Raw genomic sequence first — 13147 nt, forward strand, 5'->3', positions numbered from 1 at the left:
GGGAAGAGGAAGATGCCCATTATCTCCTCCTCATGCTTATATCTTATGTCTTCAGGGCTGGTGCTGCTAGACTAGTTTTTGCCTTTAGAAGCAGCGTTGTAGCAGTAGGAGGGCTTTTGATTCTGTCATCTGGGGTCATAAAGGGACTGGCTGGCAAGGACTTCCCTGTGGAGCCCATTACCTGAAGTCTTGGGCCGACTCCGCACCACCTTCTCCTTGGTAGCCTTCCCCCTCAAGGCCCTGCTTTTTTGGGGTAAATGAGGGTTAATCACATACACTCCTTTCTTCTGCTGTATCAGTTAGTTAATATCACCACATCCAGATTAAAAAATACCTACTATTTAAAGGAGCTTTGCCAGTATTGAGAGTTTCAGGCCCGCCACCTATGTGTGTGGGGGAATTATTAACTAAGGCTTACCATACAATCCAGCAATTGTACTCCTTGGTATTTACCTAAATGAACTGAAAAGTTATATCTACACAAAAACCTGCACACAGATGCTTATAGCAGCTTTATTCATTATTCATAATTGCCAAAACTTGGAGGCAATCAAGACGTCCTTCCGTAGGTGAATGGATAAACAAACCGAGGTTTATCCAGACAATGGAATATTATTGAGGGCTGAAAAGAAATGAGCTTTCAAGCCATGGAAAGATACAGAGGAATCTTAAAAGCTTATCACTAAGTGAAAGAAGCCAGTCTGAAAAGGCTACAGACCATGTGATTCCAACTGTATGACATTCTGGAAAAGGTAAAAGACTATGGAGACAGTAAAGAGATCAGTAGTTGTGAAGGGTCGGGAGGAGGGCAGCAGAGCACACAGGACTTTTAGGGCCGTGAAACTACCTTCTAGGATACTGTAATGGTGGATGCCTGTCTTTAAGTATTTATACAAACCCATAGGATGTGGGTTTGATCTCTAATGTAAACTATGAACTTCAGATGGTAATAGTCTATCAGTGTATTGTCACAAATATGCCACTGCGGTGTGGGATGCCCATCCTGGGAGTTTGTGCATGTGTGGGGCAGGGGACTTCTCTATTTTTTCTGCTCTATTTTGCTGTGAACCTATAACTGCTCTCAAAAAAAAAAAAAAATACATGTAGCAAGCACATGCCTTCAAATGCTATATTAGTTTCTTGTTGCCACTGCAAGAAAACACCACAAATGTAGCAGCTCAAAATGACACGCATATGCTACCCGAAAGTACTGGAGTTCAGAAATCCAAAATAGTTTTATCTGGATTATAGTCGAGATGTTGGCCGGGCTGCCTTCCTTCTGGAGGCTCTAGGGGACAATCTGTTTCCTTGCTCTTTCTGCTTTCTGGAGGTCACCTGCATTTCTTGGTTCATGGCCTTTTCTTCATCTTTAAGCCAGCCCGGCAGCATCTTTCATCTTCCAGCTCCTTACCTACTGTGACCTCTGCTCTTGTCATCACATCTTCTCTCTGACTCTGACTCTTCTTGTCTTCTCATACGAACCCTGGGGTCACATTGGTTCCGCCCAGATCACCCAGGATAACCTTCCCATCTCAAGATCCTTAACTTAATCACAGGTGCAGAGTCACTTTTGCCACATAAGGGGACATATTTTCAGGCTCTGGGGGTTAGGGCGTAGCCGTCTTTGGGGGAAAGTCATTATTTTGTCTACTACATAATGCCTTTTAAATAGCTTTTTTGTTGTTGTTGTTCCCCATTGTTGCTTTGGACAGGCGACCCAATTCTATTTCACGATTGTTCTTTGGTCATTTTTCCAATGTATGTGGGAGACGGGGAGTCTGGTGAGGAAAAGAAATGAAGAACATGAAAGACTCCTAACTCTGGGAAACGAACTAGGGGTGGTGGAAGGGGAGGTGGGTGGGGGGTGGGGGTGACTGGGTGACGGGCACTGAGGTGGGCACTTGACGGGATGAGCACTGGGTGTTATTCTATGCGTTGGCAAATTGAACACCAATAAAAAATAAATTTATATAAAAAAAAGAAAGAAATGAAGGAAATTCAGTTGGGTCCTGGATTTCCCTGGAAAGATAAAGAACGGTGATTCTTGAGGCGGGGTCCACCTGAATCATCCAGCATGCTTTTCTGTTTCAAGCATCACGGCATCCTGGGACCCCTCCCTTGAGAGGTGCATCTCTTCTCTACATCGTGTCACTTGTTCATGGGAATATTTTGCATTTCTCATCTGTAAGGGCAAGAAAGAAGTTGGCCTCCAGGGATGCAGAAGGATGGAAAGGGACTTGGGCAGAAGAGGTTCAACTTTGTGTGGAAGAGGTGAATGGGGAACCATGGCTGATGAATTGCGCGCCCCCCCTCCATGGCATCAACAAGGATGGGAGGCAGGGAGGGATTGGAGGATGCAATCAATGAGTGGCCTTCCTGGATGGTGTGGCCTTAGAGTTGCTGATGGTGGGGCTGTATGGAAGGTCCTGGAATGTGCAGAGAGGTAGCTGGACAGGTATGTGCAGGTCCGCCTCGCTGTGGAGTTTACCATGAACGGCAGCTACCCAAGGCTGTTGAACTCTAAAGCCAGTGAGACAACAGTCTGGGAAAGAGATAGGTTAGGCTGGGGCACAGGGAAGGAGCCCACAAGCTTCCTTGGGTGGTCTCATGGAGCTGAAATGATGAGACATTTTCTTCTCTCTGGGAGTTTCAGAGGCAGATACAATTTTTCTGTGGGTGGTACTAAGACTTTTTCTGGGAGAATTGGGCCCAGAGCAAGTGACTGTGTGTAGATGATGGTTGGCAGAAGGGAAATTACTTTCTGCATGGGTTTGTTCTTTATTGTTGCTTTTGTAATACCTGGTTCTGTCACTCCAAGTGTTATTTTGGAGATGGGTGATGCAGGTTTTTTTTTTTTTTTTTTTAAGGCAAGGCATAATGAAATCATTTTTAGAAACCCATTCAACATTTTCATGTCAGTGATGACTGTCATATGGTTACGATGGGTAGTGGGTGTATACTCTTACCAAGGAGATGTCACAGCAGCTATAAGAGTAAATGGCCATGGATGAGCGTTTAATGCAGTAAACACTGGAGAAGTTTTATCCAGTTGACCGCATTGAGATTTGTGTTCAGTGCTTCATGTTTCTCTTCCCTTTCATGGTTCTGCGCTTATTGAGGGGATTATGGTCCTGCTTGCTCAGGTCCCTGGATCTGCTGCTTATTGGTGATGTGCCCTCCTGCAAACTATCTTATTACGTCTAGGTTCAATTTCTTTATCTACCGATAGCAACAGAAAACAGCGTCTGACTCCTGGGGCTGTGGCAATGATAAAAGAAGGCATCAAAGATCTCTTTCCCTGAAAATAGCAAGTGATCAATAAATACTAGCTCCCTTCTTTCCTTTTGGAGATCACAAAGTTGCAAGACCAAGCTACTGACATTGATCAGCAGTTGTCTTCAAATATTTCAAAGGCTGCCACATATCCTAGAGGAAAGATACCTTCTTTGGTGCCCCAGAATGCAGACCTAGAGCTAACAGGTAAAAATTGAAGGGCCCTGGATATATGTGCGACACATATGCTGTGACAACCAAAAACATCTCCACACATTGCCAAATGTGCCCTGCGGGGTACAGTTGCCCACAGTGGAGAACCACTGAGTTGCAGGCTGGATGACAGGAAACTGGACTTCATCGTCCCAAGGTCACCTCCATCCCATGCCATATTGAGGTCCTATGGCATTAGTTCCAGGCATTCTGGTGGTAGATTTTTGGTTTGAAAGAGAACCTACCATTGAAGGTGAAGGGCCTATATATGTATAGGGTTTGCTTTGGGCTGTAGAGAGCACTGACGTCTGTACTTGGGAGGCCTTGTGTGGTTGTGGTTGGTTTAATGGCTCGTTCATTGTGTTTTTTGCAGGTCATGCTCGCAGCCTCCTATTGGTCTCTCCTGGCCCCGGCTGTGGAGATGGCCACGTCCTCTGGGGGCTTTGGTGCCTTTGCCTTCTTCCCTGTGGCCGTTGGCTTCACCCTTGGAGCTGCTTTTGTCTACCTGGCTGATCTCTTGATGCCTCACCTGGTGAGTACCATTCTTCAAACTTGACATACCTATGTCATGTCTCTGTTGAGTAGCCAGTGATATCGAAATAGATATTTCAAGCCATTTTGGACTTTCATCTAGAATTTTGCCTTGAATTGTGACTTTTTTTTTCCTAAAAGAAAATAAGCTCTTGGTAATATGACTAATCATCCCCTTAGTTACATTTTGGTAAGTTCAGATTTTAAATGTCAGGTTTCATTATAAATATAGAGTGCAGCTGACGTTGTACCGTGTGGCACTATGTCTATGAGCGGACCTAGCAACTGGGAGAAGTGAGTGATTACGATCATGGTCTTGACCCTTAAGGAGCATACACTGTCATTAGGGAGATGATGGCACACCCAACTATGGCATAAGACCATTGACAAAGCGTCACATTGACAAGGGCTTATGAACAGGAGGATGAGGTGGGGACACTGGGTAGCAAAGCTCTGAGTTTGAGTTCATTTCTGTTCCTGGCTGGTTGTATGCTCCTTAACTCCAGTTTTTCTTCCTATAGCCTGAGGATAACTCCCTTTAAGGGCTGCAAAGTGAAAATTTAAAAATCTAAAAGGCACCAGAATTGGGGGTGAGCCAGGGTTTTTAGGCTTTTCTGCTGAAATGAGGCCGGTGGGTTAGGTTTGGGGAGTGAGCACATACTCGCTCACATGGAAGCATGGTACAAACCACAGCCTGAAATCTGGCCGTGAGCACTGAACAGAAAGAGCCGAGGCCAAGCAATGAGATCCTAACTGAGTGCCATTGGTTAAAATCAGGTAGGCTGCATATGCTTCTGTCAGTAGAGAAGGGTCGATGTCCATGAGAATCCAGTATGGGGACACACAGCCTTACCAGATGTCCTGTCCCAACCAGCCCTAGAGGTAGGCAGAAGTCCTCTGTGAGATCTGAGCTGGTGCTTGAATTCTCTGCTCACCCAGAAAGGGAGGAGGCACGATAAGAACCCTATAGGGGAGAATGGGGTTGGAGGTCATTCCTTCTGTTGGACTGTGATGAGCTAGGATCAGGTCAGGCTCACTGGAGTCAGCAGGACATCTAGCCCAGGAGGTAGTCTGACATTATCTTCCCTGCCTTCTTTCCTGCTGTAAATTCCTGACCAGAGAAAGAGAAGGAAGGGTTCCTGGGAACTTGTCCTTGGGGCCGATGAGAAACTGATTCCTCATGTCACAGAAGGACCAGCCTCTGGACCAGACAGATGGACGTGATGGTTGGATGGAGAGTCAGGGCACTGTCTTGGGGGAAAGACCATGTGTCATCTTTTTCACCACAACCTTGAATGTCAGTGTCAGTTTCTGGCCCCCGGCCCCTTGGCTTCCTTGCTGTTGATTATATCTGCATGATAAGAACTTTAAGAGGTCCTCCGTGTGGGCTGTCATATTGTGCTCTTAGATCCACCCTGGTAATGTGTGAACTTGCTGTTGGGGTGTATTATGCTTGCCATGGCAGGAAGATCTTGCAGCCAATGGCCTTAACTCTCAGAACAGCAGACCAGGGCTGGCTCAGTGGCTCTGCACAGCCCCCACTGGGTCTCTTTCTGTCCTTCCTACCTGGGCCCAATTGGGTTTCCAAGACTGTGTCTTGTGAAGGCTTCTTTTTTTTTTTTAAGATTTTATTTATTCATTCATGAGAGACAGAGAGAGAGAGAGAGAGAGAGAGAGAGAGAGAGAGAGAGAGAGAGGCAGAGACACAGGCAGAGGAGGAAACAGGCTCCATGCAGGGAGCCTGATGTGGGACTTGATCCCGGGTCTCCAGGATCATACCCTGGGCTGAAGGCGGCACTAAACCACTTGCGCCACCAGGGCTGCCCAATGTGAAGGGTTCTTTGGACTCACGATGAGTCACTGCTCACTGGGGCAGGGACGGGGGCAGGTATATTGGATCAGCTGTCTGAATGTGAGGACTTTCTCTGGGCAGTGTAAATAGTCATTGGCCAATTTGTACTGTGCAGCATCATTGTTTTAACCTTTTGCTTGGCGTTTGTTCTAATATATGCTTTGAATATGGAGAAGATCCCAGGGGGAAAGTCGTGGCCAAACTGTACAGAAAATTTGGAATGGCTTGGGAGTGGCGGCTGAGCATCCAGGGAGAGAATTCAAAGGGGCTTGAGAAAGGACATAATAACCACTAATGCCCAGACACTTGCTAATTGGCAGAAAGATCAGCCTGACAGTAAACATCTGTTCTAGGACGTTTTAAAAGAAATTAATTCTTGCTGTTGAGGTGAGAAGGAGAATTTGTGCTGCAAGGTCTATAAACAGATAAGAATTATTTATAATTGCTACAGTCACTGAATACAGATGTTGCTGTTGTGAGTGGTGCTTGCAGACTCAGGCCACCATTGCTCTGAGACAGCATGAGGCTCCCCTAGGTTTCACTCTTTAACCTGCTTTCCAAACCCAGAAGGGGCAGCAGCTTGGATCCATGGAAGATGCTTCATAGAGCGTGAGTTAATAGGTTTTGATCTTGAGTCCATGTGGTCATCTGGCACTGATGGAGCACGCACAGGGAAGGTAGTCTTCTCAGGCAGCTAGAAGCTGGTTTGAGAACCCAGACTCTCGGGTTTGTGGCAAGGAGATGGTTAACAACCACCTCTGGTCTCCCAACTCTATTTCTGTTGGTTCAGCTTTTCAGATTTATTTGTCTCCCTTTGGGAGCCAAAGCAAAACACTGCTCATGAAAAGGGTTTTACTCATAACGGCCTGTCAGGTTGGACCCATTGTGGCTTTGTTAACTTCAGATACATCAAATCTCTCTCTGAACTGGGTATTTGTTTTCATTTTTTTTAATCTGGGAATAAAGTAGGGAAGGCTCAGCCAGTAACTGTTAATGGGAAATGAGCTTATGGGGATTTATGGAGATTTTGCAAAATGGCATCTTAATGGGAGAGGGAAAGAGGTGGAGGGGGTGTCGGCACAGACCTTGGGAAGAGTGCTGGCAAGAGGGGGTTGATGGGGAATGCGACTGGGGCCAGCCTGAGCCCAGGGTTCCCCATCAGAGACCCTAGGGAGAGACAGAGTGGATATTAAACAGCTTTTTTGGAAACACTGACATTTTTATGACCTTTGCAGTGTTGCTTCTATATGAAGTTAAGAATGGCAGGAGGTAGGTGGTCTTTACGTTGAGTTTAAAGCAGTGATTTTCTTCTGGTGGGTAGAAGGGTAGGGTTGGGAAGGACGCTAGGATGCATGTCCCCAAGGCCTCCTGTCTTTCTTTTTAAACATATTAGTGTCACAACAATACAACACAAAAATCGCATCATAAAAACTTAAAAAAAAAAATGTGAAAGTCCCTTCCTGCTATAGAGTATGTCCCCTTCAAATTTATATGGTGAAATCCTAACCCCCAGTGTGATGGTATTAGGAGGTAGGGCCTTCTGGAGGTGATCAGATCTCAAGCGTGGTGCCCGTATGATATTAGGGCCCTTATATAGAGGTCCCCAAGAGCTCCCTGTTCTTTCTGCCGTGTGAGGACACATGGTGACACACAAGTGCTGTCTATGAACAAGAAGCCAATTTTGCCAGCACTTCAATGTTGGACTTTTAGCTTCCAGAACTGTGAGGTAAACACATTTCTGTTGTATATAAGCCCCTCGGTCTATAATAATTTTTTAATAGATTTTATTTTTTGGGCAGCCCCAGTGGCTTAGCGGTTTAGCGCCGCCTTCAGCCCAGGGTGTGATCCTGGAGACCTGGGATCGAGTCCCACGTCGGGCTCCCTGCGTGGAGCCTGCTTCTCCGACTGCCTGTGTCTCTGCCTCTCTCTCTCCCTCTCATTCGCTGTGTCTCTAATAAATAAATAAAATTAAAAAAAAAAGATTTTATTTTTTTGAGTACTCTCTACACCCAACATGGGGCTCAAACCCACAACCCCGAGATCAAGAGTCACGCACTCCACCGACTGAGCCAGCCAGGAGCCTCTTACAGTAATTTTTTATAGCAACCCCAGGTGGACTAAGACACTTGGATCTTTCTGTCCTGTCCCCAGACCAACCACTGTTACCCATTCAAGGGGTAACCTTCCAGATTTTTTTCTCTTGCCTTTAAGAAAATGAACTATGCTGTGTCTTTAAATACTGAAACATAAACACTTTCCCATTTGCTTGTGTTGCTTGAGAGCGAGAGTGTGCTTTAAATCCTCTATGGAGCAATCCGGGCCACCTCATTTTGAGCTCCTTTCTCCTGTGTGCACACAGGCCATTCGTTTTTCACACCATTGGAACCCGTGTGTGTGATCTCTTGTGTGGTGTCTTTACATTTGAAGTGACTTTTTTGCTACGGTTGTTCTAGTACCTGTGCAGCGTCCCACCGCCCTACTGTACGTGGTCCGCCTCATGGTCTCCCTATCATCCAGGAGCTGGATTCCTCTATGCTTTTACATATATATCTGTGTACATCTGGAAATGTAATTTTGTTTTGTGTTTTCTGAAAAACACATGGTAACATACTGTCTGTGTTGTTGCTACTTGCTTTTTTCAGCTTGCTTTCCATCTTGGCAGTCTCGCTGGGAGATGTGTGTCTCCCTCCCCAAACCCCTCCCTCCCCTCTCTTGGGGATGTGACATCTTGAGGAGGATGCCCAAGGACTGGGGAAGGGGGAGGGAAGGTAGCGGGTCTCTGATTCCCTCTGAGATGTCTCATCCGGGAGAGCGTGGCTGGTGGTCCTGCCCAGGCTGGGTGGGCAGGGCAGATCCTCAGGCGGTGTGGGGGGGGAACTGCCTTCGTCCCTGCTCCCTCCTCAATCAGTCCGTGTCCCCAGTCCTGTTGAGTTTCTCTTTGTTGTCTCCGTAATGGCAAAGAAGATGCCTCTGCTGAAAACCTGAGCGAGCAGTGTGTGCACGTACTTCTAATATGCAGCCAACTTTGACTGACGTCAATACCCGTTGGCTGGAGTTGCGATGAGGGGCCACATATGATGAGTGTCTGCAAGTGACAGAGGTTGCAGGAAGCGCTTATTTTCCCTCCAGAAGGGGCCTTTGGATGTTTTTCTCTCCTTTGTAGATTCTCTCCATCCTCAGCATTTTTTGTTTTAAAGATTTTATTTATTTATTCATGAGAGACACAAAAGGAACGGGAGAAGCAGGCTCCCTATGGGGAACCGTATGTGGGACTCGATCCCAGGACCCTGGGATCACGACCTGAGCCAAAGGCAGGTGGATGCTCAGCCACTGAGCCACCCAGGCGTCCCTCCATCCTCAGCATTCTGATTCTACTTCACTGAAGAATACCTTGCAGAGAAAAGATGGGGTCTCAGGGAGTTGGGGGATGGCAAGAATATCTTACGGGACACCACAAGGAGAGACTGCAGTGGCAACCACCTGAGAGTCCGTAGCAGAAGCCTGACATTGCCTGATAAGCCCAACTGGCTGCCAGAGAGAAGATTGGCCCTCTGCCTCAGTTTTAGTGCTGCCTCTTCTTCTTCTTCTTCTTCTTTTTTTTTTTTTTAAGATTTGATTTATTTGAGAGAAGCGTGCAGGTCTGTGCATGGGCAGGGGGGAAGGGGAGGGGGTGGGGCAATGGAGGGGGGTAGGGCAAAAGGAGAGGGAGAAGCAGGCTTCCTGCTGAGCTGGGGGCTCCATGGTGGGCTCCATCCCAGGACCCTGAGATCGTGACCTGAGCTGAAGGCAGATATTTAACGACTGAGCCACCCAGGTGCCCCTTAGTGCTTCCTTCTTTCTCATACTTTGTTGGGCATTGGCAGTTCTGTTTGATACTGGAAGATAGACTGGGTTTGGGCAGTTGTTGGCATCGTGGCTAGGCTGGAGAGAGCCAGAGAGCTTCCAGGGCAGGGGCTGGGCTGGGCAGGAGGCTCCACTGGCTGTTAGAATCAGGTCAAAGAGGGATGAGGTTTTGCAAATGGGTGTGCTGCTTCACCGTCTACACAATCTGTATCCATCTCCCAGGGCCTCCAGAACAGAGTACTGTGGACCAGGGAGCTTCAACAGCAGAAATGTGTTTCCTCCAGTTCTGGAGGCTGGAATTCTGTGATCGGGGTGCCAGCGGGGCAGCTTTCTTCTGTGTCCTCGCTCGTTGGCTTGCAGATGCTCCCTTCTTGCTGGGCCCTCACGTGGTCTTTTTTTCTGAGCACGTGCATCCCTGGCATCTCCCTGTGTGTCCAAATGTCCTCTGGTCCAGGCACTGGTCTCATGGGAGCAGGGCACACCCTCACGGTCTCCTTTTTACCTAATCATCCCTTTCAAAGGCCCTCCTTCCAAGTATAGTCACATTTGGAGGTGCAGGGGTGATGGCTTCAACATAAGAATTGTAGAGGCCATAGTTCAGCCCATAACCACGTTCTCTTAGTTTCTTTTGGAATCAATGGTACTAAGGTTGAGAGGTGACTGGGTAGGGATGCCTCATCCTGTGGACATGACTGGAGGCCATTGGTTAAGGCATGGGGTGTTTTGAACAAGAACAAGCCAGGGTTTTCCTGGCAGCTGAGTGGACAGGCTGATTAAGGATGCTCCCAGAGCAGATACATGACACTCATTGATACTTTCGTTCCCACTGGAGCAAACCCATAAGCTTACCCAACAAAAGCAGTGGCTCTGGAGCCCCAGCTCGAGAGTGTTTGAAAAGGTTGGAGGGATTCACTGCCTATGGAACAGACAGGCTATGTCACTGCACTGGGGGGCTCGGAGGCACAAAGCTGCAGGCCCTTCAGAAACCGATACTTGGAAAGAGTGGGCATTTGAGCCCCCAGGGCCCCAGCACCCAGTCCCAAGGTGCAAGTGGGAGCCAGACTTGAGGTTTCTTTTGCTTGTGATGCATTCTGCAGTTTCCTGTGACTTTAAGGAAGATGCTTAGGTAGGTGTTGGTTTTGGCTTCACTCCCAGTATGGTATGGTTGCTGCTTCTCCAAGAAAACCATGGGTTTCAGCCATTCTGTGGCTGTCTTGCAGGGCACGTTTAGCTGTGGACATACATCCTGCTCCAGCCATTTGTGTGCCTGTCTGTGTTAGCTGTGCACACAGTCCTGGCTCCTTGGGGCTGTAGGGAAAATATTTGTAGCTTTGTAGCCAGTGGCACAGAGCCACAGAGCATTGGAGACCATCCACTCTGGCTCTTGGCCAGGGTTCAGAAGCCCATCTCTGTCAGTGTCGTGTCTTCCTGGAGGGAAGTGGGTTTGGCGTGAAAACTCATACATCCGTGTGCACACGTGCACACATACACACACACACCAAAGCGTCCACTTCAGTATAGGCTATAAAGCACTGTAAGACCAACCACTGAATGCTTCTTATTTTTAAAATAGTTTATAGGGGATCCCTGGGTGGCGCAGCGGTTTGGCGCCTGCCTTTGGCCCAGGGCGCGACCCTGGACTCCCGGGATCGAATCCCACGTTGGGCTCCCGGTGCTTGGAGCCTGCTTCTCCCTCCGCCTGTGTCTCTGCCTCTCTCTCTCTCTCTCTCTGTGACTATCATAAATAAAAAAAAATAAAATAAAATAGTTTATAATAGTAAATAGTTTTATTTATAATAAAGTACCATTTTAAAAAAAGATTTATTTCTTCATTTGAGAGAGGGGGAGAGAGAGCATAAAAACGTGAGCAGTGGGAGGGGCAGAGGGAGAGGGAAAGAGAATCTCAAGCAGACTCCCTGCTGAGCACAGAGCCTGATGTGGGGCTTGATCTCACGATCCTGAGAGCATGAGATCATGACCTGAGCCAAAATCAGGAGTCAAATGCTTAACCTACTAAGCCACCCCAGGCACCCCATACTGGCAGGGATTCTTAAATGCAGATAGTCACGGTGGGACCCTTCTAGATCTTGGGTTTTGTTCTCCATGCTTACAACACATTTTCATATTTTAGATCATAAAGTTGTGACTGAGCACTTGTCGGGTCTTGCTATTTGTTGAGTTGGGCAACATGCCCATGGCAAAGATGGTGGTGGCAGAGGAGATTTACGAGGCTGGAATCAGGTGTGCACCTCCTGTTAACTTCTTCTTCCCAAAGATGGCAGTGCCTCTGTCTGGCTCGCAGGGGAATCCCTAGCTAGGCGCCTGGTGCGTCCTTGCCAAGCAGAGCAGATCCAGGCCCTGCCCACGGCGTTGGCCTCCTCTGGGATCATGGTGGTGCTGCTGGTGGTGGTGGTGAATCCAAGCCAGAGGGTGGCCAGAGTTCTGGTATCCAACAAGAAAAGAGGAAGGGAGTGTGGGGCCAGAGATGTGGTTTGGCCAGTTCTTAGAAAGGATGGAGTTGGAGTAAAACCGCTCCCATGTGGAGCCATGGGGATAAACAACAAGGCATATCCATAGCCGTAGTATATAGTGCCCCTTCCAGAAATGCTCTATGCTGTTCTAGGTCTGCAGTTCCTTTCACTGTCCTGTATCTTAGGAATGGCTGGAGGGGAAGGGATTTTATCCTTGTGCCTTGGGAGCACACTGTGGCTTCAAAATCATAGCCAAGCCTCCTTTTTTCCAGTGACGTGGGCAAGCAATTGTAGGACTTTCCTCACCTCAACCCAAGCCAGATGGAGGTGTTCTGAGTTTAGTGCAAAAGCTAAAAGTGATCATCACAAACCCAGTGGCAGTGGTGAGTAGCTAAGAGTACTGTTCTCTCCTGCCTACACTACAGGATGTGGTTTGTGTGTTCCTCCTCCATAAACTGTGTCTTGGTTCCGCTGTGGCCCTTCTGTTCCCTATGCTGTCATCACCCATGGACCCGACCCCCTGTGGCCTGAAGGCAGGAGCTTGGACAGGGATGGACCTGCTCTGGTGTCCCGTAGGTCCCCCGCACCAATCAGCACAGAGCCTGGCACAGAGTAGGTCTCTAGGAGGTATTTGACGAATGTGTGAATGAAGATGTTGGGAAGATCTAATGGGACCATCTTTGTGAAAACCCCCTACAGCTTCTAAGTTTAAAGTGCTTTACGTCTGTGAGTTATTTTCTAGAAGCAGATCCATGCCCTTTGCAAGGGCCTCTTTTTTTGGCACAGCAAACATGAGGCATAGATAATTAACCATGCAGGTGAAAAATAGAAAAACTTAGTCTGAAATCTGAATCCGTTGTATGATTTTTCATGGCTTTACTTTCTTTAATTGTGTTTACTTACAAAGCTAAAGATGTACACTGCTATTTAAAATAGGCATTTTCTGAGCAGTGGGATCAGGAAG

The 13147-nt window shown here is 47.6% G+C and overlaps 1 protein-coding gene across 8 annotated transcripts in view; it reads left to right on the top strand.

Annotated features, from left to right (window-relative positions):
- Positions 1–13147, top strand: part of SLC39A11 (solute carrier family 39 member 11) — a 410439-nt gene that overhangs the window by 116735 nt on the left and 280557 nt on the right. For all 8 annotated transcript variants that reach the window (XM_072746722.1, XM_072746726.1, XM_072746723.1 and 5 more), the window contains one exon: positions 3860–4018. In XM_072746722.1, coding sequence (XP_072602823.1) covers positions 3860–4018 — 159 coding nt within the window. The remainder of the gene's footprint in view (positions 1–3859; positions 4019–13147) is intronic.

This window comes from Vulpes vulpes, chromosome 2 (genome assembly GCF_048418805.1).
Source record: "Vulpes vulpes isolate BD-2025 chromosome 2, VulVul3, whole genome shotgun sequence".
NCBI classification, from domain to species: domain Eukaryota; kingdom Metazoa; phylum Chordata; class Mammalia; order Carnivora; family Canidae; genus Vulpes; species Vulpes vulpes.